The following is a 14,883-nucleotide window of genomic DNA, read 5'->3' as shown; positions in this document are numbered from 1 at the left end:
CGCCTCACGTGAGGCCGTGCGTCGGGGAGGGGACGTGGCTCCAGCGGGGCGGGGCCCGTCTGATTGGCAGGTGCCGCTGCCTGTGGCCGGCGGGCTGGGAGCGGAAGGGGTGGGCAGATCCGGAAGCGGAACGGGTAAAGGCGGAAGTAAGGGCCGGGGCCTGCGAGACTCACCTGCGGTGGGGGGAGCGGCGCTCCAGGCGGTGAGTGGGGCTGGCGGGGTGGCTCATCCCGCATCTCTGCGGCGGGGCCTGGCGCGGCTCGGTGCCGAGCCCTGCTCCGGGTGGGGCCTGGCCTGCGGACCCAGCTGCCTCCGGGGCCGTGTGCCGCAGAGCCGGCTCCCCGGGAGCCTGGCCGGCTGGGGCAGGCGGCCACGGGGGCCCCGCGGTGGGAGCGGCTTGGGGGCGCCGCTGTACCGGGTGGGGCGAGGCTGCCGCGCCCCGGCTGCGCCGTGAGGTTGCGTGAGCCGGGCTCTGGAGCGAGCTGGTGCTGCCGTCAGCGGGACGGGGGACTCCGGCCTCCGTGGCTGCCCGAAATAACGCCCCCTCGCCGGGTCCTGGGCGAGCCGGACCCGCCGGGTGTCCTGGCGAGGCGGGGGAGCGGCGCTGCCGCCGTGCACCGGCGGTCCGGCCTGGCGGAGCGTGGCACTGACTTCACAGGGAGCCGTACCCGGGGAAGGGAGCCCGCGGCGGAGGTGACGGTCTCTAACTCGAGGGGAGCGCCGTGCCTGCCCGGTGAGGGCTCAGCCCTGCACCCCTCAGGGCTGCTGCTCCCCGTACGTCGGAAGGACTCGGTAGCAAGTGCCCGCTGTCGGTGCGCTGTGTCTGCCCGGCTGCTGTTTCCCAACTCCTTTGTCTCTCTTGTAGCGCCGACTGAAAGTTAAATGGAATTTGGGGAAGGTGTGGCACCTGTAAGGGCAGCAATGGTGTAATGTTCTGTCGTAGCTAGTCAGCTGCTGAGGTGGGAATAGAAACTCTAGAAGTCTGAAAGCCCGGCCAGGTTCCCGAGTAGAGAACTGTCTAAATGAAGGATGTGACTTTATCTGCTGAAAATAGGTTCTAGTGGAATGGAGGCTATTCTGGATTGCTGCTGGTGACAAACGCAGCCCCTGTGCCTCCCCAAGGGGCGCTTGTGAAGTGAAATGTCGTGCTGCAGGCTCTTGAGTGAGGCTTAAAGTCTGCAAGGAAGCTTTGTAGCTTGTCTGGAAGGAAACCCAGCTGCGTTCAGATGCAAGGCCACCCTCGGATCTTCGGCACGGGGGGAGAGACCACTGCATGTAAGCTGAGACTGTAGTTGGTATGTGATCCTGCAGAGGCTAACAGTGCAAATGTAAGTGTGAGCAACAGGTTTGTTGTGCTAAATCCTGTGGAAGTTGCTCGACCCTTGTTTCTGGTAGTGCTCAAGGTGCTGCTAAAACTCCTGGGGCTGGGTAGGAGGCTGTGAGGAGCAGTGACAGTTGTAGTTGCCCTCTGCTAACTGACCATGACTCTTGCAGTAAACTGGTCTGCCAGCGAGACTAAATAAAGTGTTGACCTGATCTCAGCTGACCTTTTAGCTTGTTGCTTTTGTACGTGGCTGTCAGAGTTATGACCTTGACTGTTTCCAGGCATGTAAGGAAATCGGAGGGAAGAGAGTACACCAAGGTACTATTTTAAGTCTTAGGTGGAACGACTCGCATCTACTATTCTTAGGTTTTTGTGTGTGGTGGGTCAACGTATATTTGAGCTTCCCTGGTTATAGCGGAACTGATGTCATGCTTGGCACTAAGTTAGGACTCCTGAGCCTACTCTGAAGGCAGGACTCTGGAGCTTGGTTGAGACCAAAAAAAGAAAGATGCTTCTGATTCATATTAGCTTGACACGCCGTGCTGTCTGAGTGAACTTTCTTGGAATATCCTCTTAGATATTCGCTACTGCCTTGACTTGAAAAGTCTTTTCTATTTTTTCAGCTTAACTGGATAATAAGGTGAAAGAACTGTGACTGGAAAGGGTGAGGAGTTCAGAATAGTGTGTGTAGGCAGATCCAAGACAATGTTGGCCTGAATGCGTTCTTGGAGTGAGGAGAGCAGGTAAAGCATGAGTCTATAGAGACCTCCAAGGTTAAGAAAAGCAATGCTTAGATTCAGTAACTGGGACTCGGTGCTCAAATAATCTCAGACTTAAGAATTCTTGAATCTCAACAGTATGTCTGAACACTCAACTACTCATAGCAAAAACCTACCTCTAGAGGCAATCTTTCCCTCTAAGATACACGGGCTAATTTAGATGACATTGGCTTTAAGATAGTGCCAGGCGGTGTAGGTCCCTCGAGGCTGTTTAAGTCTGTGCTGATACCCCTTCAGCTGAGGGAGCAACGCAGGCAAGATGAAGTGGGACTCCTGAAGAAGGGTTTAAATTATCAGAGAGCAGTAAGGGGAAGGCTAGCGTGATGTGTGGATATGAATATAGTAAAATAAAACACTTGTTCAGCTTTACTATGAAGCAAGTTGGGTTTAGGCCCGTTTGCTTTACTAGTGAAGCCAATAGGGGACTGGGCAGTGTCTGAAACAAAACACGCTAGTAATGTATTCATGCTTTGTGTGCTTGGCCAAACTTAATTGTTGTGATGACAATTATCTCCCTCACAGCAAAGCTCTTCTGCATCTAAAGAGGGATCAGCTCTGGAATTGCTCTAGGTCCTGCTAGTCATTCTTCTACAAATCACCATAACTTCTGAAACTGCTGCGTGTTTAGTGGATAGGTGGTCATGGCATTTCGCTGAAAAGGGAGGGGGAAAGAATGCCAAGTACTTCTAGACACAGGAAATGAAATGGGAACACTTCTAATGAAGTGGGTGTAGCCCAAAGTATTTCGGTCAGCATACTTAAGAGGGTAGAATGTAGAAATGGTGGAGTCAGCGTTTTCTTCCCTTGGGGTATGAAGTTTGAAGTCCTCTTATGCAAGTTCTGTTACGTCATTAGAGTAACTCTGTTAAAACACTCCAAATGCTAGCCAGAAACAATGAACCCTCCTGGAAGTGACAGTGTGGGGAAGAATAAAGCTTCATCTAAATCCTAAAAGGAACGCTTTCCTCCCCTGGAGCACAGGAATGAACTGCTGGAGTAGTTCTACATAAACAGATAAGAAAACACTGGTTTTCATGTTTGCTTTTGTTTGGTGGAACTCCAAATAAAGAGCTACTGGAGGCAAGAGATCTTTGTGCAGCCTGGAAAAGATATTATGAAGGTCACTGATTCTTTTGCAGCAAAGATGGCAGTTTTCTGCTTTGCATCGTTTAATGATCATACCTTCTTCATGAAGAGTAGGTGCAATCTAAAGGCACGTGTTGCTGGACTTCTGGTCAGAATTAAGCTGTGTCTTTTGAGGGCATGCTGAGCAGTGGACAATGTCAAGAACAGGAGTTAAGAGCCTTGCTTGCAGAATTAAAAACTTGATGGTTTTGTTCAGTTCATAGTTAGTTGGACCAGACTGCACTCATGACTTACCCCTTCAGCCTAGCTGTGCCTCATCTTCTGTGAAATAGGGCTACGTTCTTGCAGTATCAAGGATAATTGAAAGTAGGTAAGACCCCCCCAGGAAGGAGTTAGTGTGAGGACTGGGAATATGGATGCTCCCTCCAGCTAGTGAGACACTTAATGAAATGAAGGTGATGCAAAACTCTTCCACAGAAGTCTTTTGCTGCAATTCATGCCTTGATAATACTTGGTAGAAAGCTGCTGCTTCTCATTCTGCTCTTTTTAAAGCAATCTTTGCAAATGTATTGTCTCCATAACGTGGTTAAAGTAGGGCTTGACTGAAGCAGTACTGAAAGCTTGCGTTCATGGGTCTTCATCACTCGGATCTGGTGTGAGTTCTCACCATGATGTCAACACAAGTAGAGGTTTGGTGGCCCTTGTTAGAACGTGAGTTCTGGTGTTATCCCTGTTGCGTTCTTGATACACGAGGACCAGGCAGAAGCACTACACCTCAGCTTCGTCTCACTGTCTGTGTTCAGCTGTGGTGATCTAGTAGGATGCTAACTGCAGTTTTAAAAGCAATTAGTCATGCTGTTCTGCAGAATTAAAACTGCCACTGGATTAGGCATGGAACTTCCTTCTGCTGCCTGTGTGACCAATGTGGTAATAACTCTTGTTGCTGATACCTAGTCAGCTGTCTCTTGAGTATTAAAAAAAACGTAGCCCCAAGGTAGCATCAGTAAGTGTGATGCCTTTTTACCTCATGAGGCGTTTTTAAGAATTCCTGGTAAAGAATAACCACTTAAACCTAGGAAGCCCTTTTGAGGGGAGATGTATGGGGTTAAACTGGCTAGAAAAAAGCTTGAGGGAGCTTGATCACTTCCTCTGACCAAAGTTCTGCACTTCTCGACTCAGTTGTGCAGGCTGTGCTTTTTAGCTTGTCTTCCAGAGTCTGATCAGCTTTGCAGGATGCCCGAGTGTTCCTGCCTTGATAGTTTCCTAATGGCCTTAGAGCTGACTTGCCCTAGCTCAGGCAGATGACATCTAGCAAATGAGATTTGGTCTTGGGCTGTATACAGAAGCGTTCTGAGTTGATCTGAACTTCAGATGATCTTGTGCAAGTACAGCACTGCCTGTCTGGATCTCTGGCTTGGCCGCTTGGGCTCAGCAGAAACTTGGTCTTCATCACAACTCCTTGTCTTGCCTCAAAGGCTTTGTGAATCCAGCTTTAGAGGTGACCGAAGGGAGGTGGCTCCCCTCACTGTGCTTGGCAGCTGTCCTTCCCAAGCCCAGGCTTCAGCCTGCATCGGGAAGGGATGGAAGAGCCTCTTCTGCCGGTGTGCCCAGCTGGGGGTAACTGTGTGTTGTACTGTCCAGCTAGCTCAGCTGCACGGAGCATCTGTGCTGGATTGAGTGGTAACTGCAGGGTAGTGGCCTTGAAATCTCGGATAGAATTGTTTTTGAAAAGCTGCTTTGAAAAACAGCCGGCTGCTGGGGCTGCTTCAGAGGCCGGGGCTCTGCAGATGTCAGGAAACAGATGCGTGTATTAAAAGCACGAAAAGGAGCTGGTATTAAAGATTCTACTATACTTGGTCAGGACTGCAGCTATCAACAAAAAGTAATTTAACTTTTTGCCAACGTAAATCCTATTTGCCTCTAAATTAAAATGACTGTGCCCAAGTCTTTGGGAGGCTAGGGCATGGGACTCTGTGGAGAGTTGTGACCAACTTGTGATAGTGTAACAACCATAGGAATACTTCTGGAACTGCTTGCTGGGCCGATTTAGGTCTGTGAATCTACATTTTAAGGCTGTAGCGCAGCTCCTGACAACCATGATGACTAATTCCCTAATTTACAGCTGTTACTGAAGCTCCAGATAATAGCTTTACTGATCAAGAGAGTAAGTGCTCTTTGTTTGTAAAGGGAAGTGCATGTTGTCTGTAGAAAGATGAAGTATTAAAACTGATCAGACCATGGGGCTGAGGGACTGAGGTCTGGACTTCAAGCCTGTCTCTTGGCTCAGCTCATTTCATCTGTAAGAGCTGGGTCTGCTCCTCCTTCCTCTGCAGCATGGACCCTGCTGCAAGTAAGGCTTTTAAAGTTTGCTCTTGTTAATCGTATTAATATGTTGGAAAATCAGGCTGACGCTCCGTGCTATGCTGTTCTGGGCCGGTGGAGCCTGTGGGTTGTTCAGGTGGGTCCTGCACTTGCTGCTGGGCAGGCTTGTGGAAGTTGCTTGTGAATCTGGGTCCTAAAGGTGACTTGCCAGTTCTGGGTGGGAGCAAGGTAGCACAAGGTTCCTGCTGGCGCTGGCCAGCTGCCCATTCAGCCTTAGGTGAAGCAGAACCACTCGGTAACTTCAGACTTTCTTTGCCAAGGAATTCATGTAATGCTGTCAGCTATTTAACAAGATAAATACTTTACTGGGGCTTTTGTCTTGAGTATTTTGATTCTAAGCCAACAAATCCCCAGAGAAATGGCTTCTTGCATAGCTGAGAGCAGAAGCAGCCCTCTTGGGTAACTAGATTCTTCAGGATTGGGTTTCTAAATGTCACCAGCTGCGAGTAGTTCTTGCTGCTGGGTGGACATGGGGCAAAAATATCAGATGCTGTAACTTCTGACACCTAGCAGCTTCCCTGTGGTAGGGAATCTTGTGAAGCGATTGTCTCGTCTGGGGGTTAACATGGGGATCTGGTAGTAATTGCCACTCAAAGTCTTGAATTTGGTATTCATGGAAGTGTACAAGCCCCTACAACAAGTCCTGGCAAGCAGGTGAGGTGTTGAGGGGCATAAACTGCAAAAATGATAGATCTAGAGTTCCTGGTTGCAGGGACAGGTGTTAAAACTTGTCTTTGATCTCCAGAGACTGTTCCAAGTGTTTTCAATTAAAAATATGGCTATTTTTTTCTGTGTGATGCAGAGCTCCTGCATATGCCTCGGTAAGCAGGAGGCAGGTAGGGCAAGCAAACAAACCAGCATGTCCCTTTTTATGGATCTTGTGGCATTATAAGCTGCTGTGTTTCACTAGTTACAAGAAGCTAGTAGGAAAATTAGTACTAGTTAATCTTGATTAGACGAATACCCTATCATACCCTTCCTTCTCATGGCCTTGACTACTTGAATGAGTATGGCAAGCTGCAACTTTTGCTTTTCTGCACAAGATCGCTGTAGCTTGGTCGGTCTGTGTTTACAGGGAGCAGGAGGGGTGCCTACCCCATCCACTCTGGAAGAGGGGGGAATGAAAGGCTCCCTGAGCATCAGAAACTGCTTCATACAGCATGAAGCACTCCCTGTTTCTCAACCCGATATTCACTGGTTGGTGTGGGCTGATCTAGCGCAGATCCAGGCTGTATAATTTAGTTGGCTGTTATTTCTGTGTTCAGAGTGGAGTTCTGTTTGACAGGGATCCTCAAAGATGCTGGCATTGGCAAACGGTGCCAAAGTAATCATCCCTCGAAGGAGACTTCTCACTGTCTACAGCTTTGGTAGCCACCTGCTTCAGTTATTTGGTCTTGCTGTGAACATGTGCTGAGTTGCGACGCTGGTTGTCCTGATCTCACATATGTTCTTAGCCCGCGACCCTCAGCGATGAGTTAGTCATCTGAACTTCCACCGAAGTATCCCAAAGATCTGGCAGCTTCTCAGGTGGACATGAAGTCATGCAATCCTGCAGCCAGACTTCAAACCATCTTTAGATTATGATCAGGTTGTCCATAATTAAGTGGTCAAAGGCTCTAGCTGCTTGAGTGCTTGCTGTGATCAGTAGCTCTCAGTGAGAAGTTGGACGTAGGGATGTGCTTGCCTAGGTAGTTCGAGTTCACATAGCACAACCAGATGGCAAAATGAACAGATCTGTGAAATATAGGTCACGCTAAGACTTGAGGATGTCAACAGGCTTGTTTCCTTGTTTTGCTCTGGGAATCACCCCTATCATATTTCAGGAGGTCATAACTCAGAGGCGTGATTCACGTGGCGTTTAATGTGCAGAATGTTAGCCTGAACCGGTGGCAGAGCTTGCGTACTGCTGATAGACTGCCCTGGTAAATGAATGCAAGGTTAAACAAGCAAAAGTTGTTCCCTTCCAAACTCTGGCTGGAGGAGAAACTGTAAAAGGTGGAAACCTTTTCAGGTGGGTAGAGATACAGAGCTGCTGATGGGCCTCTCAAATGTGGTGGTAACCAAGCAGCTCCTGGCCAGAGCTGCAAAATGCTGCTTCCTCACTGTCCAGAAAAACAAGTTGCTAATTTGCTTCCTATCAGGCTTTCTCATCCTGTCAAAACAGTGTTTGTCCTTTTTCAGAAGAGAAGGTGGGAGTCCTGACTAGCCTTTGCAAGGACCCAGCTCTGAACTGACTTAACCCAGGACTGGCCAGGCCACTCAAAGCAGTGGCTTTTTCACAACTACTCCTCGTGGGTTCTTTCCTACCTACAGTGAATGGTGCTGGCTTAACAGGAGCTTTCTGACTTGCCTCCTGGACAAAACAATTTGAGGTTGACTGTCTCTGTAGGTCAGAGTATGCTCAAGAGCTTTTGTGTTTCAAAAGCTGAAGAGGTTCTCCAGCTGATAAGCTAATGAGCCGCTGCTCTGGATGAGCCCTTGGACTGGAATGGCTGTAGGTTTCCTATCAAACTAGGGAATTGAGTTTAAATGTGAGACCTACTTAAAGTAGCCTCACAGCAGTCAAAACTGGACAGGTTTTGCTCTGGAAAGCAGGTATTCAAATATACTTTTGGTAAGCCTGTGTACTCAGGCAAGCCTGAGCCTTGTTCACAGGACACTCCCGATCAGATTTCAACTTGCTTTAAGTTTCTTATTCACAGGAATCTGATTTTTGCTGGGTAAATGCTGGATCTACTCAGAGCATACCCGGAGTCTCCTTGGGAATGCATGCAGAAGAAGGAGAAATTGGCTTTCAGGGGGTTTTTTGCAGTTGTCTCTGTCAACGAGAAGCTTGAGTTATGAGAGCTGAAGGAAAAGTGGTGATACAGAGCAGATGCAATCAGTTGTAGCATTTCTCCTTGACAGGGAGTGGGGCTTGTGATGGGTACAGCAAATATGCCTAAATCTGTGTAACTGCACGCTTTGAAAGGACTCCTGTTGTCTGCTGCAGGCGGTTGAGCTAACTGGTTAAGAAGGCACTGAGACTTCACTTGTGGTTAACTATGGGTGTAAATCAGCTTGTCTTGCTGTTCTTGCAATGGTTTTGTGCTTCTGCACAGCTCTAGAGATTTGGTGCTGGGGAGATGGGGTGGCAGGTCTGATCGTGGGTGATGCTCCCTGTTTGTGCTGCTCAGCATAGCTGGATTTGAATGGTTGTGAAGAACGTGGCCAGTAGCCTGGACCTGGAATGGTTGGGGATAAGGGCACTGAGGCAGCCGGGCAGGGTGTGAGAAGTGTCAGGTATTGCCTCGGCATTTGGATCAAGCTGTTGAGACTGTTGGGGGTCAGTACCCCTTTGCAGCAGGGATGGGGGGGAGTTGCTTTTAGCTTCTGAACAGGCAGCTGGTGCCCAGAGAGCGGCTGCTACCAAATAACTTCGCTCCCTGTGACAGGCTGCTGGGTGGCAATTCAGAGGTGCCCCTTGGGACTGCTCTGAGATGCAGTATTTTGTGGGTTGGTGTGAGTGCTTCTAAACTAACTGCATCTAGAAACTCCCTTTGTCTGAATGCCTTACGACCTGAAGGGCTGACACAACTACACCCCGTAACTGCTTACATGTGGCACTCATCTCTGTATTGCATTGATGTCTGAAGTTGCTGCCTTATGAACTCGGAGGTGGAAGGAGCTAAAGGTCAATCTGTTACCTCCATGCACTGCAGTAATTGTTGTTCATAGACAAAGCTCTAAAACACCAACTGGTGTGCTGAGTATTCTTTACTTGCCTCACCCTAGCAAGGTGTGTGCAATGTCCACACATAGTGGAAGTGCTGGAGGGCCCACTGGTGGGGAGGAAACCTTGTGTTACCAATATCCTTTCTCCAAGGAGGCTCAGAAGACTTAAGGTCCTGCTGAAGGAGCTGCTGACTGACAGAAACTGCCCAATAGTGCTGTGGTGCATGCAGCTGATAACTTTCCACCGTAGGAAGAAGTCACCACCTGCCTGTGCTGATGGTGGTTGGAGATCAAACCCACCCTCTGGAACTGGTACGGCTGGTCCATGAGCATGTCACTAACTCTGACTACTTCTTCCTCCAGTTGCAACCTGCCTCCAGGTGGATCCCAGTGCAGAACCTGCAGCATCCTTAACTCTTGGCACTCCTGCACTTAGGCCACAATGGCAGGTCGAGGTGGAGCTGCTCGACCGAATGGACCAGCTGCTGGAAACAAAATCTGCCAGTTTAAACTTGTTCTCCTGGGAGAGTCGGCAGTGGGGAAGTCCAGCCTTGTCCTGCGCTTCGTGAAGGGGCAGTTCCATGAGTACCAGGAGAGCACGATTGGAGGTGAGTCCCAACTCCAGATGCCTACGGCTAGAAGGTGCTGGCCTCCTTGATGCAGTCCAGGGTGTCAGAAGTAATAATGGCTGTTTCAGTCTGGTCTGGGGTTTTTGCTATAAATATTCAAGCAGCTAATGCTTCAACTCTTGGTTTACAAGTTGTTTGTTAGTGTGAAGATCAGCACAGCAGAGAGTAATGCTATGGCAACTGTGCGCTCTGCTTCTAAGGCGTCTTTGCTTCCAGCGCTTGAATTCCTGCTTCTAATTAGAACAGAGGCCTTCAGCTTAGTTCATAGCACTTAATTATCTTTTCAGACCATGACCTGGGATTTTGGGGCTGTTTCCAGCCTGATACTATTAACTACTTCCACAGCTCTTTCAGGTCTGGTAGTTCTTTAGCTTGAAATAGTTACCACAGTGTCACCAGTCAAAGGTCAGTCGGCACCTGGGTCTCTGGGCAGTAATACTAGGTGTGTACTGAGAAAAAGCTTGATTTTTCCCTATAGTAACCCATGCAAGGAGTAAGTATAGCTGTAAATATAGCTTATGGGCAAGCAAGGCATAATGCTGTGCTGCAGAGGGCTATGTGGGCACTCTGCTGTTCTGCTTCAGTCTGTGTCCAGGGCTGCTTGCCTTTATCCTAGTTGTAATGCATGATATTATACTTGCTGGAACAAGAAAATAACCAGTTACACTGCACCCCCCAATTTAGTAACTGGGCTGACTTCAGTGCTTTGGTACTGTGGTGCTTTCCAAAGTTAATCCCAGCGATGCTGCAGCTGTACTGTATGATCTGTGGGAGGAGGCTGCTGGGGAAGGGACCGGCAGTGCTGCTGCTCTGGTGGCTGACTGCTGCCTGGGCTCAGGGCCACCTTCCCGTCGGCTCTGTGGTGGCTCTTGGGTTCCTGGGTGCAAGGGGCTTGATGATGCAGCAGAGCTGCGACTTCCACAGCAAAGGGCACTGCACTGGCCTCTGTCTGGGGCTTCTACTCGCTCCCGTGCAAAAGCAGAACTGCTCCAAGCTCCTGGGTCTTGCTTGCAGGGGCTGTCCAGCTGGAGGTAAGGCAAATGTGCACCCTCTTTTTCAGCTGCCTTCCTAACACAGACAGTCTGTCTGGATGACACAACGGTGAAGTTTGAAATATGGGACACAGCAGGACAAGAGCGGTACCACAGCCTGGCACCGATGTATTACCGAGGTGCCCAGGCAGCCATTGTTGTCTACGACATCACTAACACAGTGAGTACTTCGTAGGGCTGTGTTGTGGTTTAACCCCGGCTGGCAACACAGCCCCATGCGGCTGCTCTCTCACTGCCCCTCACCCAGAGGGATGGGGAGGAGGATCGGAATGTAAAACTCCGGGGTTGAGATAAGAGCAATTTAACAGGTAAAGCAAAAGCTGCGCGCGCACGCAAGCAAAGCAAAGCAAGGAATTCATTCACCGCTTCCCATGGGCAGCAGGTGCTCGGCCACCCCCAGGGCAGCAGGGCTCCGTCACACGTAACGGTTAATTGGGAAATGCCATAGTGCCAGATGTCCCCCCCCTTCCTCCTTCTTCCCCCAGTTTATATACCCAGCATGATGCCATGTGGTATGGAATATCCCTTTGGCTACCTTGGGGCACCTGTCCTGGCTGTGTCCCCTCCAGGTTCCCTCCAGCCCTCTCGCTGGCAGGGCCCAGGGAACCAAAAAGTCCTTGATTTAGTATAAACATCACCCAGCAACAACTAAAAATGTCAGTGCGGTTATCAGCATTGTTCTCACATCACGGCCAAAACCCTGCACTGCACTGGCTACTGAGAAGAAAGTTAACTCCATCCCAGCTGAAACCAGGGCAGGCTGTCAGCGTTTACTGGGGAGGTGTCTGTGCTTGCAGTCGATGCTTCTGGGATCCCTGGGAGAGTGTCTGGGTTCAGAGTCCCTGCAGATGCCTGCCTGCAGGTCCAGAGTTCCTTAAAAACTGCTAATGGCCTCTTCCTCGGTTCTGACCGAGGCTGTCTAAGCTGATAAAGGATCCTGCTACAAAGTGCTGTAAAGGCAGAACACTTCTTACAGGAAAGACTTGTTCTAATCATATCTTCACTGTGGATTAGAAAAGGCTGCCCTTCCTGACTGCTGCCTCCTGTTTGCTTCCAGGACACATTTGTACGAGCCAAGAACTGGGTGAAAGAGTTGCAGAGGCAGGCTAGCCCCAATATTGTAATTGCACTAGCAGGAAACAAGGCAGACCTTGCTACCAAGAGAGCTGTGGACTTCCAGGTGAGTGGGAATCTGGATCAGTTGTTACCTGAGCAGTCAGGAAAGCAGGTTTTTTGCTTAAGTGGGGAAGGTAGTGGCTATGTGCAAAATGCTTTGAGGGAGAGTGGAAGTCAAGATTTATGCTGCTGAGCACCCCAGCATGCCACTTAATGTGAACTGTAGCCTGCCTTTCCCGTGCGCTCCTTTCACAGCACGTGTAGCTCTGGTTGGTAACGGTTATGACAGATGTGGAGAATAAAGGCCCGCAGAGCACAGGCTTTTGTCTTCAGTCTCTTCTGGTGCCTTACTCATCTGGGGCTGTCTTCAGCAGGGTATGAAATGGTGTCGTTTAGATACAAGACACGTGGAGGATCATTCCCCATCGTTCTCTACTCTTCACAGCTCTTACTTTGTCTAAGGCAAGCTTTCAAGGAGAAGCTCTTATCTCAGACCTCAGCACAGGATTGCTTGTGGTGCATCTACAGGCTGTATTACTCTCCCAGCTATCCAAAGTACAAGGTGGTGTGCTGCTTGGGACGTGCTGTGTCTGCGTTTGGCTGAAGTGGCTCACAAACAGCCTGTGCTGCTGTACCCCAGTTCAGCTGCTGGGACAACCAGCCATGCAGCATTATCAGGGGTGTGTGTCTCCCAGCTGTCCTGGCCAGATGGGGTCAGGGATTGGGGTGGGAATGATTTTCTTGAGGTGGGACAGAGTGTTTCTGCAGTGTTTACTTTGCCAACAAGTGAAGTGTGTGAAGCCTGCTTGGACCGCCTCCTGGCAGGATGCCTTTACCACTCTAATGTGATTGTTTGTAGGATGCACAAACATATGCAGATGACAACAGCTTGCTGTTCATGGAGACATCCGCAAAGACAGCGATGAATGTGAATGAAATCTTCATGGCAATAGGTAACAGCTTGTGTGCAGAAGGATGGCTGGAGCAGCTCTGACACCAGCAGTGCAGCTCACTGGAAACCATGGTTGCTCCCATGTCAGCCAGGGTCTGGAGGCTCTTACTGGAGCAGATGACCAGTTTGCTGCACTGGGGTGTACGGTCGCTCCCTGAGTGTTTGGAGCTTTTGCCTTGCAAAGCCTGGTCCCTCTCTCCCCTTACCTGGGGTTGTGAGTAAGGAAGGAGCGGGGTTGATGACAGCCAGAAGTAGGAGAGGGTTGGTTTGCTGGACTCGTGCTGCTAGCGGTGTCCAATCCCAAAATCCTTAAGAGGTGAGAGGGCTTGGGCCAGAGCAGGGCTGAGCCCAGCTGTGCTCCGCAGTGGGAAGGAGGCTGGTCTCTGCAGGGGAGCTGACTAATGTCTTGTTTCTTTCTAGCCAAGAAACTGCCAAAAAATGAACCCCAGAACGTTCCTGGTGGCCCAGGTAGGAATCGGGTGGTTGACCTTCAGGAGAGCAGTCAGCCTAGCAGGAGCCAGTGCTGCAGCAATTGAGCAGCCGTTCCCACCTGACGAGCCCTCGAATGACGTGACTGGAATCCACGCTAACAATCGCACTTACCGTAGAGCGGCTGCTGCCGGTGGCTGCTGTGATTTCTCCATCCCTTTCTGATCATAGGCTGGAGGAAGTTCTTCCACCTGCACCTTTCTGTACAAATACTAATTCAATTCTAAGTCTTAAGTCACTTTTTTAATATATGAACTTCTGCTCTTCCCTCTTCCTGGTGGTGGTGGATGCATGACCTGGTGTCTGCCCAGCCAGCTCATCCCTTCCTGTGGGTGAGGGCCAGCAGCACCCAGGTCCCACAGTACTGTAGTTCACTATTGGAAACAAAGGGATATTGAGACTAGACAACCTTGTTTAAAATTACCCGTGTGTAAAAGCTAAGGCTAATACCAGTACGATACGCCTAGAACAACCACTAAACTGTAGCATTATAGTGACAAACTCTGGCTTTTCAGCCACTTATTGACCAAATCGATTATGAGTATTCTGGGGTGGGGCAGAGGGAAGCAAAACCGGTTTCTTCTGTATTTTGTATTGTATGTTTCTTCATGTAACCAATCAGTATCTTGTCAATATAGTACATACAACTAGCTGCCTGTTGTCTTTATTTGTGTTGGACTCTAGCATGCCAACTCTTCTTCTTTTTTTTTTTTTTTTTCTATCTCTGGTTCTGTTGTAATGCACTAATCCTGTTGCAACTTTTGCAAAAATCTTGTATAGAAAATTGTCCTTTTTTTGATGGTTGTGATGCCACTAATGTTGTTAACCCTACTCTAGTGTGAATACACATGGTTTACTGATGTACAGAGGTGGGGTGGGGGAAACCTCGGATAACTTGTCAGTGGAAACAATATGTATTGCAAAAGCCTGTAATTCCACGAAGTGTGAAGGGAGGTATTAAAATGGCTTCTGTTGCCAGACTCTAACTGATGTTGGCTGCTGCCTAGTGCCTAATGCAATGTCTTATGCATACTGGTATTTAAGAGGAACTGTCAACTTAGTCTTCATCACAGACTTCAGTTTTGTGTGATTAAAAAAAAAATTTTTATAAACCTATCATAATCAACAATGTTCATGTTTCTTAATCAGCTCAAACCAGAAGGGGAGCGGGCCAAAATGTAACAGCGGTGCCAGAGGTAGAGATGCACTAGGCTGCTTGTGGTGTGTACAACACCCAGCTCTTTTGTAGGGAGATGTGACCTTCCTTCCCGGGGCAGGGAGGTGCCTGGACTGCTTGCCCTTGGCCCTCTGCCCGAGTCCTGCAGCTCCAGCTCCTCAAGGGGCAGGAACTCCTTACAGC

The 14,883-nt window shown here is 49.3% G+C and overlaps 1 protein-coding gene across 1 annotated transcript; it reads left to right on the top strand.

Annotated features, from left to right (window-relative positions):
* The first annotated feature begins 106 nt into the window (after window positions 1–106).
* Window positions 107–14,639, top strand: RAB5C (RAB5C, member RAS oncogene family). Its single transcript, XM_080369235.1, has 6 exons — window positions 107–202; window positions 9,649–9,893; window positions 10,975–11,126; window positions 12,024–12,146; window positions 12,942–13,035; window positions 13,455–14,639. The coding sequence occupies exons 2-6, from the start codon at window positions 9,728–9,730 to the stop codon at window positions 13,568–13,570; spliced, it is 651 nt and encodes a 216-aa protein (XP_080225361.1). The 5' UTR covers window positions 107–202; window positions 9,649–9,727; the 3' UTR covers window positions 13,571–14,639.
* The last annotated feature ends 244 nt before the right edge of the window (window positions 14,640–14,883 follow it).

This window comes from Falco punctatus (genome assembly GCF_963210335.1).
Source record: "Falco punctatus genome assembly, chromosome: 19".
In the NCBI taxonomy this organism is placed as follows: domain Eukaryota; kingdom Metazoa; phylum Chordata; class Aves; order Falconiformes; family Falconidae; genus Falco; species Falco punctatus.
This window is presented reverse-complemented; position numbering and strand designations above follow the sequence as displayed.

Coding starts and splice junctions, on each gene's coding strand:
- RAB5C (XM_080369235.1), top strand. CDS start 9,728: ATGGCAGGTCGAGGTGGAGCTGCTCGACCGAATGGACCAGCTGCTGGA. Junction 11,127..12,023: donor TCTACGACATCACTAACACA/GTGAGTACTTCG, acceptor GTTTGCTTCCAG/GACACATTTGTACGAGCCAA. Junction 13,036..13,454: donor TGAAATCTTCATGGCAATAG/GTAACAGCTTGT, acceptor GTTTCTTTCTAG/CCAAGAAACTGCCAAAAAAT.